At 36.0% G+C, this 16,885-nt stretch overlaps 1 protein-coding gene across 1 annotated transcript in view; it reads right to left on the bottom strand.

Moving 5' to 3' along the window:
* Positions 1–16,885, bottom strand: part of CEP128 (centrosomal protein 128) — a 134,811-nt gene that overhangs the window by 49,203 nt on the left and 68,723 nt on the right. Inside the window, exons 17-18 of the mRNA XM_086463075.1 lie at positions 15,173–15,232; positions 13,404–13,596 (exon numbers count right to left, since the gene is read on the bottom strand). Of these exons, the coding sequence (XP_086319201.1) occupies positions 13,404–13,596; positions 15,173–15,232 (253 nt within the window). The remainder of the gene's footprint in view (positions 1–13,403; positions 13,597–15,172; positions 15,233–16,885) is intronic.

The following is a 16,885-nucleotide window of genomic DNA, read 5'->3' as shown; positions in this document are numbered from 1 at the left end:
AACTGTGCTCAGGTGATAACCATCAGTGGTGGTTGTAATGGATACATCTAGTCCTGATGGCTGCATCCAGCTCCAAATGGATTTGGGGGAGACAGATAACAACCCAATAGCCAAGGGATAATTTGAGCAATGCACCCACCTAACCACTGTACTCGTCAAGGTCCAACTCAAGCCAAGTGCGAACAAATCTAACATCTGTAGTCGGTATGCAAATATGACTGAGTTAACCAACTTACTCCATAAACAGTGGACAGCCCAGGGCCCATTGAGCTCTCCTGCATGGCAGCGGGCTGCATACCAGGATCTCCCCTTGAGTAGGGATGCCTCTCAAGGTTACTCCTCAAGGCTGAGAGGATCATTGTTGTGTGAGATACTTGGTAAGTGAATTGGGAATAAGTGTGCTGAAACTTTGAAGTCTCAGCTGAGTGATATAAAGGATTGATTGTGCATGTATGACCCTTTAGACATAAACCGCTGAGCAAGTCTGGGACTAAGTCTGGATCCAGCTGCACCTAACACCCCTTTGAGAAGTTTAGAACGCAAGGGGGTCCTTTCTGAACCTTATAACTCAATAGGAGGGTCTCCCCGACAGTTTTGTCTGACCCTGTCCTCTATGCAGCAAATAATCAAGTGTACCTTGCCATGGAAGCTTGCTAACCACCGTCGCATTCACTATCAAACTTTGTTAAATCTATGTTTTATATCAATAAACATATTGCTACTTCTCCCTTACAAGTGAAGTGCGTCACTCCATCTGTGACAAGTCGTCAACCATAACTGAAATCAGAAAGACAAACTTTTTGTCCAGGCAGCTGAAGCATGTACAACATACATTGATGCAGTATGTTCGCATGCATGAAATACATACATATTTCAATGAATGTGTTTTCTTAGTTTTGTACCTCGTTTTTTTCTCTAGTGGTCACTATCTCAATTTACCAGCTATACTAAAACCCAACAAAACCCCCACAACAAAATCATACTTAAAATTGTTAAAATTGTGAAACAAGAATTAACACGACGAATAAATTTTACATTTAAATATTTTTCTGCTAAACAGACATTTACACACTGGCAGTATATAATAGTGCACAAAGGTGCTGGTCAAACAGTGGAAAATAAGTACTGCATATGAATGTTTGTATTTAAAAAAATTCTCAGAGCAGAAAGGTGGTCTCGAATTAAGAAAACAGACTGAGAAATAGGAGATCCAGCTTTATCCTTAGGTTTTTGGGTTTTTTTGGGGTTTTGTTTTTTTCTACATAACCAGGAACAAACACTTCATTTCTATGACTCAGATATTGTGTCTGTCTAGCAAGAAAACAATATTTTACAGGAATAATGTTTAGTAACAGTGCTTAATAACCTGCAACTGGAGTCCTTTATAAAATAGGTGAAAGTACACAAATCATGCCCAAGACTACTTTATGACCTTATCCTAAAGGCATAAGACCTAGACAAGAAAAATACTGTGACTTTCTTTGCTCACAGTAAAGAAGATAGAAATGTAAGTGCCTATTAGTACATGTGGATTCTTAATAAATTAGAGAGATTTGTTATTGGAAAAAAAGCACTTTATAGCTTATTGTTCTAATCACTGATACTGTATGAACTATTAATGTTTGTAATTATAAAAACTATAAAGCATTTAAAAGTACCAATCACAGTTCCCATTTTGTAAAACCAAAACCAAGGAGACTCAGTCAAAAGTAAAGGAAATAAAAGCTGAATTTCAGATACAGCCAGCTGTTACCATGAAGATCAGAATCAGAGTAACATATTTATTAAATTAATGAGAACATAACAATTTGTCATATTTAAACCACTAGAAGGAAAACAATGGAAACAAATTAATTAACCACTTAGTTAATTAAATCTTTATATAGAACAAAACCCAGCCTGGTTTCCTCTTTTCAAGGATTCACTTCTAATGTCTATTCTGTAATGAAAACTATTTTGTTGTATACAGTCAACATTAGAAGTTGGTTTTACTGGAGACTGAAGCTCTTCTCAAAGTTAGATTTTTTTTTTGGTAGTGAAATAGAATTTAAATTCCAGTTCTCTAAATACACAATATCATTAGCATTCACTTATAGAAAAAAAAAAAGGTTTTTAAATAGCATGTCAGCTGAAAGGATATAAAAGCTGTTAATACATCAGTGAACTACACTGAAACACATATTCTAATACAACCTGACAAATCCTAGGGAAAAAACATAACATTAGCTCTAATTTTAAAAGATACTGAATATATAACATAGCAATATACAAGATTTCAAATATTTTTTTTTAATTTCAAGAGCTTTATTATATTAAAAATCTTAGGTAATAAGTTTCTTTCAATTTCTGCTCAAATTTCCAAGATGTTTCATCTGTATTTTAGACTAAAATGACTTTGACTATGGCAATAGGTGGGAGAACCATAGACCCCTTGGTTCAGTTTCATTTCCTGTAAGACAGCATATTATTTAATTAAACAGGTATCTTATCAGATATTAAATGAATTTTCTGGGAATTAGTATTTCTACCTAATGAAGACTGAGGGACAGATAGCATATTTCTGCTATGTACTTCTCAGGAAAATATTAAATTCAAGACACAAGCTTGAAAGTGCCTGTGTTGGTTTTTTTGTTTGGTTGGTTTTAGTAGCTGTAAATCTGTGATACTGATTTGTTATGGAAATACTATATAACCTGAATGCCTTCCATACTAAGTGAAGGAGTTCTGATGAAGTTGTAGAAATGCTTACAAGATTTTCTTTATTATGTAGTGTTAAAGCACTGTTAAGGTGTAACTATGATTATACACACTCCTATGCCATCATTACAACAGCTGTAAAAAACCCAAAAACCCAATAGTTCTTAGAACACCAGTTCTTCAGCTTGGTTTAAAGAAAGTCATCATTCACAACAGGAATAAAAGATTAAATAATAGATGGTAACTATTTAATATACATTAAATCCCTATCCCCCAGGTTACTTTTATTAATTTTGATTTAGTTTCCAGTATGTGTAGGTAAACCAAGAGGTAAAACTAATAAATTTAGTCTCTTACTGTTAGTGTGCACTACAAACTCAGTAATTTAATGTTTAAAGGACACATCATGCTTTCTAAACTGTAAATCTATACATAAGTTTCAGACAAGCATTTAAAGTATGTGATTCAGAAAGAAAGGAAAAATAGAAAATCAAAGAAAGTCTTAAAAACATCTTAGCTACAGTTTGATCCCATCTCTTACCTTCACTTTTTCACAATGGCAGCCATATTTCTATGAGTGCAAAAAAAGATAATGGCAAATGAAAACAGCTGTATAATATACTAGCTAATTAGAGCAATGTAAGTCCAGACTGATATTTCCAGTTTTACAATATAAAAGAAAAACCACAGAGTAAGATTTCCAAATGACTTGGGCTTATTTCCATCCCTCTAAGACTCTGAATGCAGGTTCATTTTGGCAAAGTTTAAAATAACTTAGAAGTCCTCCCTCCTCCCTCCCCCATCCCACTAAAAAAACCGAACATTATTTAAAGGGCAAGAACACTATTAAGAAGAAATTAATTATTTCAACAGTAATTATATTTCAGCTTTATGCATTTTGAAGCCCACCATCAAAAGCAAGTATTGTGGAGAGTTTCTCTAAAACCCGTCAGATTCCTTCCTTTAAGCATGCTTAAAAGGAATTTTCTCTACTTGATGTTCCCACTCACTGATCAACAAGAGATGACCTTAAAATACCTTGTGATGTTTCTTGCTGCTACAGAAAGGACTGTGTTGTCATACAAGGAGACTATGAGGTAATATATGAAAAAAAGAATATAAATGGGAAAAAAAGAAGCAAAGCCGAAAGGGTGGAACAAGCTAAAAGTTATAGTCAAAACAGTGTATACACTTCACTATTAAATTAAACACAATAGTTCATAATAGAAAGACTTCGCAATACTTTGATTTTCACCGGTTCCCAGTTTTCTACTTTTCTTTTTCTCAGTTTAAGCCACAGAGACTGCTCAGCATCAGTGCATTTGCACTCAATGTACTGCACTGACTCTGTATTTTGAGCTTTTACGCTTTCTGCTTTAGTGTTCCTGGCTCAAACAAAAATTGGATTTAGTGGCTTAAAAAACCCCAAATAGATAATTTGGAAGATAAGATTTCGTCAAAACAAAGTTTTATCCACATTTTGAATCTACTTCAATATAACAGGCTCTTTGAATCTACATTTTCCACAGCAGTTAAAATAATCCTGACTGAACCTAATAAAAACAATTCCCCAAAATTAAAATAAATGGATGTCTTGCTTCAGAGATCACTTATCAAAATCTTCACCAAATACACTTGATTCACCTCCACAAGTGATGAAACTAGTAGCTAACTGTATGATTAACAGAGATGACACCATCACTAGAAACAGTTAAATGTACATCTTCTAAAATTTGATTCTGAATCCTCAAATCTAAGACAATGCATAAAAAATATTTTTTCTTCTGACTCTTGATTACAAGAAATGCAGTTAGAATGAGAACAGAATGAATGTTAAACTTAATGCATAAAGCACAGCACCACAGACTTACTCAGCACAGGTTTGTGCTTGTGGTAAAAGCATCCAAGATAAGTCTATTGTAGCTCAGGACTAGAACCATTACCTTCTTAAGCCTTACTTAGCAGTACAATCTACACCAAAGCAATTCTAAAAATGTAACAATTTAAGTGTGATTATAAGGTGTAAGTGCTGAGAAGTGGTAAAGAATATAGCTTGCATTACCTGGGACTTCATATAAAACAGTGTTTGCAGACTATTATGTATTGAGATAAAATTAAATCAGTGTAAGGTCTGTATATCAGAGCAATGCACCTGCTCTTCTTACATCACTAGAGCCTTACGAACATCACGTTATAAAAAAAGAACACTCGTGGCCTTACCAAAAACATCAGGACTTATTTTGCTAAACAACATTTCTGTGTTCACTATCCATGTCTTCTTTGAAGTAGCAGTGTATTATCCTGAAACAAAAGAACTGTGCAGACTCCATGCCTCACTGCTATACCACACCATGTCTAGCTTCTATACATTTCAATATATTCCAAGAAAATCTTTCTTGGAAGAGATATGTTCCAGAATTTACTTATACTAAGTTTCTCTCCGTACTCATTCCCAGAGTATAAGTGAGCCTTAATGTAATGGAAAAATATATACTTTGTATAGAAGGTAAATGTTAAAGCATTTAATATCTGTTACCTAAACCACATACTCTTAACACCTTCAATTAAAAAATTATGACAAACCTACAATACCTGTAATATTTAAGGGGATTTAAGCAATAACAAACAAAAAGATTGCTACATCTTAATGTTGCTTTTTCTTTTAATCACCTACTCTAACTGCACTACATATACACAGGATTAGCTGTCTTCAGACTAAAGTCAAGATTATAAATACTTTGGCACACTGACAAATATGGCCAAAACTAGTGAAACTTTACAAATACAGATATGGAAAGATCAAGAAAGGAACACACATACATAAATAAGGCCAGCTCAACAGTCAATGCTATTCACCTAGTTAACACATATTTTTGAAATAAACATGGTATGTTCAAAGATAATAGCTCCCAAGCAGCTGAATCTATCCTTCTGACCTAAGGCTGGCAAAATAAAACGATAAAAACTTTCATGATCAGAAATTAAGAATTCAGACATACACCAATGAGAAAATAAATTATTACTTATGCATTTAGAGGGAGTGGACATGGTAAAAGTTTAAGGCGTTTGGGTATGAATGGAAACCTTTTACTTGTGGAAAATAAAAATAAAATTGCATCTTGGCTGTGTTCTCAAAAAATGATGATGTTCTACTCCTGATGAAGAGCCAGACTTGATGCTCTCTTTTGACTAAACCAATGAGCAACTAAAGCAAATCTAAGTTTGTAAGACCAATGGGTGCCCACAGGATCAAATATAGACTTTCACTGATTTGTATGATAGCTTTTCAGACTACCCAATCTGGCTAGACCATGTAACTGGATAAATGAAAGAAATTTGGGGCAGGTCTTGGGGGCAATTCAGGAAGACAGTATTTTTCCTACTTTCAAACATTTCTCTATGATAATAATAATATCCTTGTGATCTGAACTAATTTTGAAGCAGATCTGTAAGAACACCTTGGCATGCTCAGTGATTCCAGAAAGCAAATGAAACTTAGTTAAGAAACTGGAATTTATACTACTTTTTTTCCTCAGACCTTTGTCCACTTTGTTACAACATTGATTACTTACTGCAATGCTATTAAAATAAACTTATGAGATCAAAAATCAATTCATGAGAAGAAGTCTAAGAAATTTTTACTTTTATCTAAGTTGTTACTTACTGAAATATCCCATTGGGTGGCATGCTAACTTGTTAAATAGTAAAATGTATCCAAAATACAAATCTGCAAACCTGAAATCAGAACCCATGTTCTCTTCAGTTCTTCGGTATTTATAAATATTGCTAGAGTTCTGCATTTTTCAACTCTTCAGGGTGGTATGCTTAAAAAGAAGGGAAGACAACTGCAACCAATCTTCATGCATCACCAGAGTGCTATGAAACTTCTGCTACTCTCTAAAAAATCCTGAAACTCTATACTGCATTACTGTATTTTCTTTCATTCACTATTCTCTCATTCATGAATCTTTATGTTAGCTTACTGGTATTTGTCAGGATTATACAATGTAGACAGACAGTTTACTACCATAGGTAGGACTGCGACAATGTTAACACTTCTACAGAAATTCCTAAGCAGAATCCAAGAGCCTACAATAACCTGGCTATTTACAAATGCTTCAGTGAAGAATGGAAAAGGCAAAAAACTACATAGATAAGAGTATTAATAGACATATTTAAGCTTATAAAACTTCCTGAAATGTGTTCATCAATAAAGCAGTCTAAATATTCATCCCACCTACTTTCGGTATGTCCACCATAATTATCTATTTTTAGTCTTCCCCCCTCCCAAAAAAACATGAATAAACTATAACATCAGGTCGTTGAAGGGAAATCAACAAATTAATTTTTTGATAATATGATTTCTTTGTCTTGTTTTTATAATTTCTGATTTATGCAAACTTAAATAATGGAGTACTTTTAGACTATATTAAGCACTCAAACAAGTGGTTTGTGTTGGTGGGGACAGCCAACCACAACCAGGGATATTCACAGAATCAGTCTTTCTGATAAAATGATACTTTGGTGTTTAAAAAAGTGAAGGGTCTTTTTATCAATTAGAGTAACTCTGTTCTGCCTTCATTTGTGTTATATCTGCACCTGGGTTTTGTCCATAATTTCATTACTGAATGTCCTAGTAGTCTGTAAGTACTTGTTCCGTTTCTTCTGTTTAAGTAACAAAAGCCAACCACCATTCTGTCTCCTTAATTTCAGTTTTTTATCATTTTGATACATTTCTTTCTCCTTTCAGCTTAACACCTTTTTTATGCTACTAGCCATGTTTTCTTTTTCCTTTGGGAAAGTGGCTTTTCCCATTTTCATGTCCAAGCCATTTAACATGATACATTATTATTCTCTATTATTAACATGATACATTTAACTATTTACATGTTTACATTCTACTGATTGCATCATAAACCTGGGCTTTTGTTTCAGTATGTAAGTGTCCAAGAAACGTAAATAGCAGTATTCTGCCTTGCAATTTTTTTTTAAATTAAAAAACCCTTTATAAACATTTAAATGTATCACTATGTGAATAACTACTCAGAACTCACATTAACAGACATGCATTCTATTAGTCCTCTACCTTCTGCCAACTTAGAAAAAACAACTGATTTGCTGTAATGAAGGTCATAGTTTTCAAATTAAAAAGAATAATCTCTTTTGACATGACTGTGAAACAAATCAATTAAATTCACATGTAGATTTTAAGTCCATTATTCCTCATATTTATTTATTTAATCAGTAGCACAAGGAAAAGGTATTGAATACCAAGTCAACCTGCCTATTTCTGAGTGCACTATTAAAAAGATCTTTTCTTCAATGTTTGTCAACACGATTATGAATTTCTGATTCTGGCTTCAAATTCAAACAAAAAGCAGCAAAAATAAATAATACATAAAATTTCTTTCCTTGGCATCAGGTAAGTTAAATGAAGTGATCTCAAGGCTATTCTACATCCTCTGTGCAGAGAGGAGCCACAAAATTTTCTAAGGCACCAAGTTTTATTATCATATTCCTGCTCTTCATACTAAGCTCACTCATGAAGAAAAGCAAGTCTACAGACAATATCTATGCAACAGAACTAACCATCCCTTTAAATAACTACCCCTTTGTCACTCAGAGTAGCACATTCCCTACTCTAATTTATAGTTCTTATATTTAATCATCTTGTTTACATTAGTAATTTCTGACACAGTTCCATGTTGAATGCTATACAGGCAACAGCCATACTAGATCTTCTGTTACACGTATCAGTTACTTGGTAACTACCAGCTATCTTATCAAATGAATGAAATACCAGGAAGTTGGGCTCAGATTACCTGAGGTAAATCTCAGTTGTATTTTATTTCCCTGTCTCTAATTATTAATTTGGTAAAAGTTCATTCTAAAGTCTTGAATACTATTAAGAGTAGAGGAATTGCTGGAAGGCCTGTGACACCAGAGCAGCTAAAGCTAAATAAATACACCGGTACTGGGCCAAATCATAACTTCATCTGTATCCACAAAACCTGTTGACTATCAGATCTAATCAAATTAGAATGTAATGAAGTGAATAATAAATTTGCACACATGAATACTATACTCTTAATTGTGTATACAACTAATTTGCTTTGTAAATGGAAGTAGCTGCTTCCCTACTCTGTTTTCGTGGCAGTGTCAAAAAAAAACCCAAAACACAAAAACAAACCAACAACCAAGAAGCAGAAAACAAAACAAAACAAAAACCCAAAACTAAAACTCCACCATCTCACATGACCAGGTTTCAAATTATATCTCATTAAAAAAAAAGGTAGAGAGTAAAAAGCCAATAAAGTGCTTGACAGCAACCTATGAACACTCCTGACTCCCTATTTCCCTATAAAACAGTAATCTCCTTTACCATTAATTGCTTAATTCAGAAATTTAAAAAAAAAAATTCTTTTGTGAACACTTTTAAGCAAAGACCGCAAGGATGATGTTTTGGGAAAATCTACCAACAGCAAAGTTACCCATCTTCATCTGCTGCTACCTTCACACCTATGTGGCTCTGGATACTCAGTGTGTGCATCTATCCTGACCCCATGCCTTAAGCCTAACACTGGCCTTCACTATTGGCATCCTGTCATCTTTTTGAAAGTCCTATTTCTCATCCTGTATTTGGTGGAATTTTAAAGCATGTTTACTGGGTTGAGGTACATAGAAAGCTTTAACAACTGTGTAACTGTTATTTCCTTTTTCTTACCTACTTTTAACCAGCATCCACCTCTAGAAGTAGACAAAAGGGAACATAATTTACTTCAAATTACAGAAATTGTAATATGTCAAATAAAATTGAACTGACTATATTTGTAGGGAACAAAGAAATGAATGTACTAAAAAGAAGCTAAGAGATCACATACTATTTTTTGTGCTCAGTAAATAGCATTACTTTTTACCACTCTCTTCAGTCTAATAATTTCACATAACTTTGCCTATAGCTTGAAATTTAAATGCAGGCTGTGAACTTTCGCACAAAGCCTAAATCAAATTAGGTACAAGAGAATTAAAAAACTAAATAAGGTTTGCTTTATTTCCTGTGCACTTAATTAAAAAAAGCAAATAAGGCCTCAGGGAGATCATCTTAGCAGATAATTATTTAAATATAAGAACACTAAAACACTATTAATATTATACAGGGTCTTGGTGCTATCATTTTAAACAAATGGAGGATAATAATAGAAACATTCAAGCTTGAAAGATCAAAGCATGTTCTCTTTCAAAGTTCTTTGTACGTGGTGGAAGAAAATCTTGACAGGATCTTACTTGTAAAGCAAATAACCTACATTGTTCTATAAAACATTTACAAGAATGCTTTTATTTGCCATTGCTATTGTTATTCTGCTATTGTTTTATTTTCGTTACAGTATCTCACAAAACATTTTCAATAATAATTAAGTCAGCTACCAGAAGGTATAATTACACTTAGTTAAAAGTTTACTGTCATCTAATCTGAGTCTACATCAACCTAAATACAAAAAGACTACTAACAAAATGATTAAAGGGAGTACTTATTCTGCCTGACAAAAAAAAAAAATTAGCCATTATCACCATTGAGTCCTGAATAAAAGTTTTTAAAGAAAACACAAGAAAAGAAAACCTGAGAGGTGACATATTCCTTCGGAAACTGAGGTAATAGAATACAAAGAAAGACCGTACCATGACACAGTGAGGTATGCAAATAGTAGTCTAACATATTACATAAAAAGATGCAAACGAGACAAGTCAGCGCTATTTACCCTATTTATAGACTATATCAATCTATAAGGCATGTTAACAGTTCTCAAGGTTCACCTACAGCAAACTTTCAGCAGAAGTACTTTATTCTCCTCCATAGGTCAGGTTAGCATCAGTCATTTATAGATGTGAAAATACAAGTCTCCTACCATGTAGCCTTCCATTTTTTATGGTTTAGATACATCCTCCAACAAAATTTTAAAGAGATGGAACCAATCTATTTCAATACAGAAATTCTGATCACTGAACCTGTGTCAATTACAATTACCCTGTCTACTCAGTGATCATTTTCAAGCATTGGCTTCATATCTTTTTCCTTTGATCACATTCTTTCTAGTTCTACCTGTAAGATTGCTAGTTATCTACATTTTCCTGATCCATTCAGAAATTTGGAATCATAGAACGGTTCGGGTTGGAAGGGACCTTTAAAGGTCATCTAGTCCAACCCCCATGCAGTAAGCAGGGACGTCTTCAACTCAGCCAGGTTGCTCAAAGCCCCATCGAATCTGGCTTTGAATGTTTCCATGGATGGGGCAACTACAACCTCTCTGGGCAGCCTGTTGCAATGTTTCACCACCCTCATTGTAAAAAATTTCTTCCTTATATCTAGTCTGAATCTGCCCTCTTTCAGTTTAAAACCATTACCCCTTCTCCTATTGCTACAGGCCCTACTAAAAGGTCTGTCCCCATATTTCTTATAAGCCCCCTTTAAGTATTAACAGGTTGAAATAAGGTCTTACTAGAGCCTTCGCTTCTCCAGGCTGAACAAGCCCAACTCTCTGATCCGGTCCTCATAGAAGAGGTGTTCCATCCCTCTGATTATTTTTGTGGCCCTCCTCTGGACCCACTCAAGCAGGTTCGGGTCCTTCTTGCACTAGGACTCCAGAGCTGGACACAGCACTCCAGGTGGGGTCTCACCAGAGCGGAGAGGGAGAATCACCCCCCTCAACCTGCTGGCCACACTTCTTTTGATGGAGCCCAGGATGCGATTGGCTTTCTGGGCTGCGAGCACACATTGCTGGCTCATGTCCAGCTTTTCATCCACAAGTACCCTGAAGTCCTCCTCCGCAGGGCTGCTCGCAATCCCTTCATCTCCCAGCCTCTACTGATCTTGGGGGTTGCCCTGCCCTGACCCTGGTGCAGGACCTTGCACTTAGCCTTGCTGAACTTCATGAGGTTCACATGGGCCTGCTTCTTGAGCCTGCCCAGGTCCCTCTGAGTGGCATCTGGTCCCTCAGGCACCATGACCGCACCACTCACCTGGGTGTCATCTGCAAATTTGCTGAGGGTGCACTCAATCCCACCATCTATATCATTGATGAATATACTAAACAATGCTGGTCCCAGTACAGACCCCTGAGGGACACCATTCATCACTGATCTCCATCTGGACATCGAGCCACTGGTCACTACTGTCTGGATGTGACCATCCAGCCAATTCCTTATCCACCAAATAGTCCACCCACCAAATCCATTTCTCTCCAATTTCAGAGAAGAATGTTTTGGGGGAGTGTGTCAAAGGTATGCATTAATAACTGTTAATTGTCCTTTTGCTCAGATCCACCATGTATGTGTCAGTATTCAGTGTACAATTTCGAAGTAATTTTCCAAGCACTTAATAAAAATCCCTTCATGAAAATTAAAGGAAGCTTCTAAACATCAGAAAGGTAACAATGCAGACTTGTCTTCCAAAACCTTTAAATAAGATACACCTTTGAAGATAAAACTTCACAAATAAATCACAAACTGACTGTAAGAGCTAGTGACTAGACTCAAACCAACAACATGCGTGGATTCTTCCTGACCAAGACCAAGGCTACACTTCGAAATTTTACAGTATACCTAAGTTCGGTTGTTATAAAGAGTGTATATAAAGAAGTCCAAAGTATTGATTTCTGACAGCAGAAAAAGAAATCTGATTTTAAGGATGAAAGTAACGATGCACTGTGAGTTGTTTATGTTCCAAGTTTGCTATAATGCTCTGGTTTTACTACAAAAATACTCTTCACTGAAATAAAGTGTTTAATTGAGCTATAAGTAACAAGCTTTACGCAGATGAAACGCAGAACAATGAAAGACTGGGATCTTCCTGCCTTCCTGAAATTCTAGAATAGTAAGCTCATGATGAAAGAATGTTTCTCTGCTCTTAAAATAATTCTGCTCAAAGACAATCTTCAAGAAACTATAAAATTCTAAACTACAAGTACCTGAGCAAAGACTAAAAAATGGCTCTTGGCTGGGGACAGTGATGTCCATCCCTGCCAGAACATCTACACCACTCAGTAAAAACGGATTAGTATTTCCCCTTCTTAACAAGCATGGATGGCATGAATACTAGCACCAACCCTGGCACATAACACTCCAGAGTAAGAATTACATGCCAAGAGGGGGAGAAAACTGTACTTAATGTAGTATTCCATATAGAATGTCACTCATTTTAATTAGAACCAAAGTTTGTGTTACTTCATTTTGCGATAGAGAAGAACGGATGAGAAGAAATTTTGCCAAAGTTCTTTGTGCATACAATTTAAGCAAAAGGGACTAACTGCACAGGACTTGGGACTGCTTTGGGCTCTTTCTTTTTGACAGATAAAATCAGCATTATCAATGCTGCTGCAGATTCTTGTATAATTCCTCATTGCCCGGGTCATGGAATGTTTCAGATGGTATAGCTGAAAAATAACTTCTATATCCACTGCCCATGTTGCAAAGTCATGTGTTTTTCAGCTATTGTACTGGGTTAAAATGCAGTTGATTACATTTGCCTTTTTTGTCAGCAAGGGAAAACAAAAATCTTAACTGTTTTCTTGGTTATCACTAGCACATTACTAAATTAGAGTTTGTAATAAGTGGCTGATAAAATACATACGAATGTGCCATAGAATTTTAAAATTCTACTAATTATAATTCCTTTCTCCTTGTTATCAACAAAAATGGAACCACCAACATACCTCTTTTTTCTCTGTGAACTTCTTCCAAAAGTTTTTCTTGCTTTTTTATTTGTTTAAAGAGAGACTGATGTTCAGCCTCCTTCATCTGTGTAAAGTGCTTAAGCTGTTCTCGGCTCTGCAGTAAGTAGCATCGCAGCTTTTTTTCCTTACTTTCTCTCTCCTTTACCTCCTCACACAGCCACTGAAGCTTAGTCTACGTTAAAATAATGGGACAATAAAAATTAAAGAATTCTAATGAAAATAAGAGGACACAAACATTAACTGATAAAATTATCTTTGGAGTCACAGATTACTCATTTGTACCTATTACTGAATAATAACAACAAATGGGGACAATCAGGTAATAATATTGAAGGACAACATAGGTCCTCTTAAAGAGCCTCAGAAGGCAGCTATATTTTGGCTGATAATTGTATGTGAAGAAGCAATACACAGATTTATTTTTTTTTCTTTAATCAGGAGCATAAATTTGCTAGGGTAGGTATGGAAATTTTCATTGAATTAGTTTATACATAGACCCCAAGAGATACTCCTTCCTTTCAGAATGCTTTTCACTCTCTATTCTATGTTGACAGAATTTAAAGCATTTATCCATTCTAAAAGAAGTAACATCAATCCTCTCTGGACAGCAAAAATTAATATTTAAGGGTCACACAGAGGAAAAAAGCAGAGAGCTCATAGATAAGACAGGACATGGTCAATATAGTAAATCTAGAAGTGGTAAGAGATAATACTTTCACACTGCCTATTTAAAAAGAAAGAAAAAAACGGGAGATTTTAACTAGTCATTCATTCTAGACTTCCCTTTAATAGCTAAAGAAACTTAGGTGAGAAATGTATGCAAATGATTATTAGGTGCTTTTGAAAGACATTTTTAATAATATGTCAGTGTCATTTTTTTAAATGAAGAAAATACTTCCTGCATAACATCTCTTCTTTGATTCCGATCTTCTCTCTGCTCTGCTATCTATAATGGCAGTCTTTCTTGGTCTACAAGTCTTACATAGACCATACACCATCATTAACTTTGAATTATCTTACGCGCAAACTGCTGCAATTTTTCCTTAAGTCAATTCTCCTGCAGTTTTGACCTTTCTACATGAAATGAAAAAAAAAAAAGCATGTTCTCTACAGTTTCTCATGACCTACTTTGATCATGAGACACTTACTCCTTTTAAAAGATATTGGATAAGAAATGCGTTTGTGTGTGTGAGCTGGGGAGCAGGAGGAAAGCTGCGAAATGAAAGACATGGGTTATAAGTTACTAGTCATCACTTCGAAGTTTTCAAGCATATGTGCACCAACATTACTGGATTCAAAAGCTTCAAACAAAGGGGGAAGGAAAATAGTTCATTTTCCAAGAATCGAGTGTAATATCCTTTAGATTTAATAACTAACAGCTTTATTTAAAATAATTTCTTGCCTTGCTATAACCTTGTAAGAGAAACCTAACCTGCTGACTATGTTCTCATGTTTTTCTTGTCAGATCTAAAGGCTATCACTGCAGTTACTTCACTGCATTTTTCGTAAAAACAGCATTGTTATTTATTTTGCTATAGACACAGCTATTTCTTGTTGATAGCAAAATTTGGAAAATTATTCCATCTGTTGAAATAACAGTCTGGGAATACCAGAATTATTGCCAAAGGAATGCTTTTGTATTTTTCCTTTTCCCCTTTGAGTGACTTCTCAAACACACTGTCAACTGAATGAATATAAACGTTGGATACTATCCTATTCAGCAAAATTTCAGGAGGTTTGATTATTACCTTTGTTTCTGCTAACCAGCGATGAGGATCATTCAGCACTGTTGGCGTAAGTGATATTGCCTATGGAATAGTAGGGGAGAAAGAAATAGGCATAAAAATGAGAATTGAACAGAGAAAGGAGAGAGTGTTTCCCGCTTACTGAAATTCATCAGATAAATATTCTTTGCAAAAAATCCAGCTTGGAAATCATATCTGTAAATGGTTTAATATAATAATTTAACCACAAATTAGTCACATTTAAAAACAAACGCACTGATACAAATTTTGTTTAAAGGTGCAACTTAAGTAAGTTGTAACGGTAGTATTCCGAGTCTGTACACTTTTTTCTAAAAATCACTACAATGATGGATTTTGAACATTCCCCAGAACATATCTCTGCATCAAGGTGTATATTCTCAGTCGGAAACTGTATGTCCTTTTTTGAAAGTATCATAAACGTTCACAAGCCCTGGTCCTCATGGGGGACTTCAACCATCCCGATATCTGTTGGAGGGACAACAGAGCAGGGCATAAGCAATACAGGAGGTTCCTGGAATGCATTGATGATAACATCCTTTTCCAAGTGATAGAGGAGCTAATGAAGAGAGGCTCTATGCTGGACCTTGTTCTCACTAACAAGGAGTGGCCAGCGAGGAACGTAAAGCTCAAGGGCAGCCTGGCTGCAGCGACTATGAAACAGTGGGAGTTCAAGATCCTTAGGGCAGTGAGGAGGTTGCACAGCAAGCTCATTACCCTGAACTTCAGGAGAGCAGACTTTGGCCTCTTCAGGAAACTGCTTGATAGAGTACCATAGGATACAGCCTTAGAGGGAAGAGGGGCCCAAAATAGACAGTCAATATTCAATCACCTCCTCAGAGCCCAGAAGCAATGCAGCCCAACAAAGAGGAAGTCAGGCAAAAATGCCAGGAGGCCTGCATGGATGAACAAGAAGCTCCTAGACAAACTTGAACAAAAAAAGTAAGCCTACAGAGGGTGGAAGCAAGGACAGGTAGCCTGGGAGGAATACAGACAAACTGCCCGAGCAGCCAGGGATCTAGTTAGGAAAGCCTAGGCCCTGATAGAATTAAATCTGGCCAGGAATATTAAGGACAACAAGAAAAACTTCTACAGGTACACAGGTGACAAAAGGAAGACTGGGGATGATGTGGGATGTCTCCAGAAGTTACTCAGGATATGAAGAATGCTGAAGTACTCAACGTTTTTGCCTCAGCCTTTACTGGCAAGTGCTCCAGCCACACCACCCAAGTCGCAGAAGGCAAAAGCAGAGACTGGCAGAATGAAGAACTGTATGAGATCAGGTTTGAGACCATCTAAGGAACCTGAAGGTGCACAAGTCCATGGGACCTGATGAGATGCATCCACAGGTCCTGAGGGAACTGGTGGATGAAGTCGCTAAGCCGCTGTACATAATATTTGAGAAGTTGTGGCAGTCAGTGAAGCTTCCGCTGACTGGAAAAGGTGAAACATAACCCCCATTTTTAAAAAGGGCAAAAAGGAAGACCTGGGGAACTACAGACCAGTCAGTCGCACCTCTGTGCCTGGCAAGATCATCGAGCAGATCCTCATGCAAAATATGCTAAGGCACACGGAAAATAAGGAGGTGATTGGTGACAGCCAACATGGCTTCACTAAAGGCAAATCCTGCCTGACAAATTTGGTTGTCTATGATGGGGTTACAGTGTTGGTGGATAAGAGAAGCACAACCGATGTGAT

Source organism: Leptosomus discolor, chromosome 3, assembly GCF_034619465.1.
Source record: "Leptosomus discolor isolate bLepDis1 chromosome 3, bLepDis1.hap2, whole genome shotgun sequence".
NCBI lineage: Eukaryota > Metazoa > Chordata > Aves > Leptosomiformes > Leptosomidae > Leptosomus > Leptosomus discolor.
Note: the sequence above shows the minus strand (reverse complement) of the source record. Positions and strands in the feature narration are given on the sequence as shown.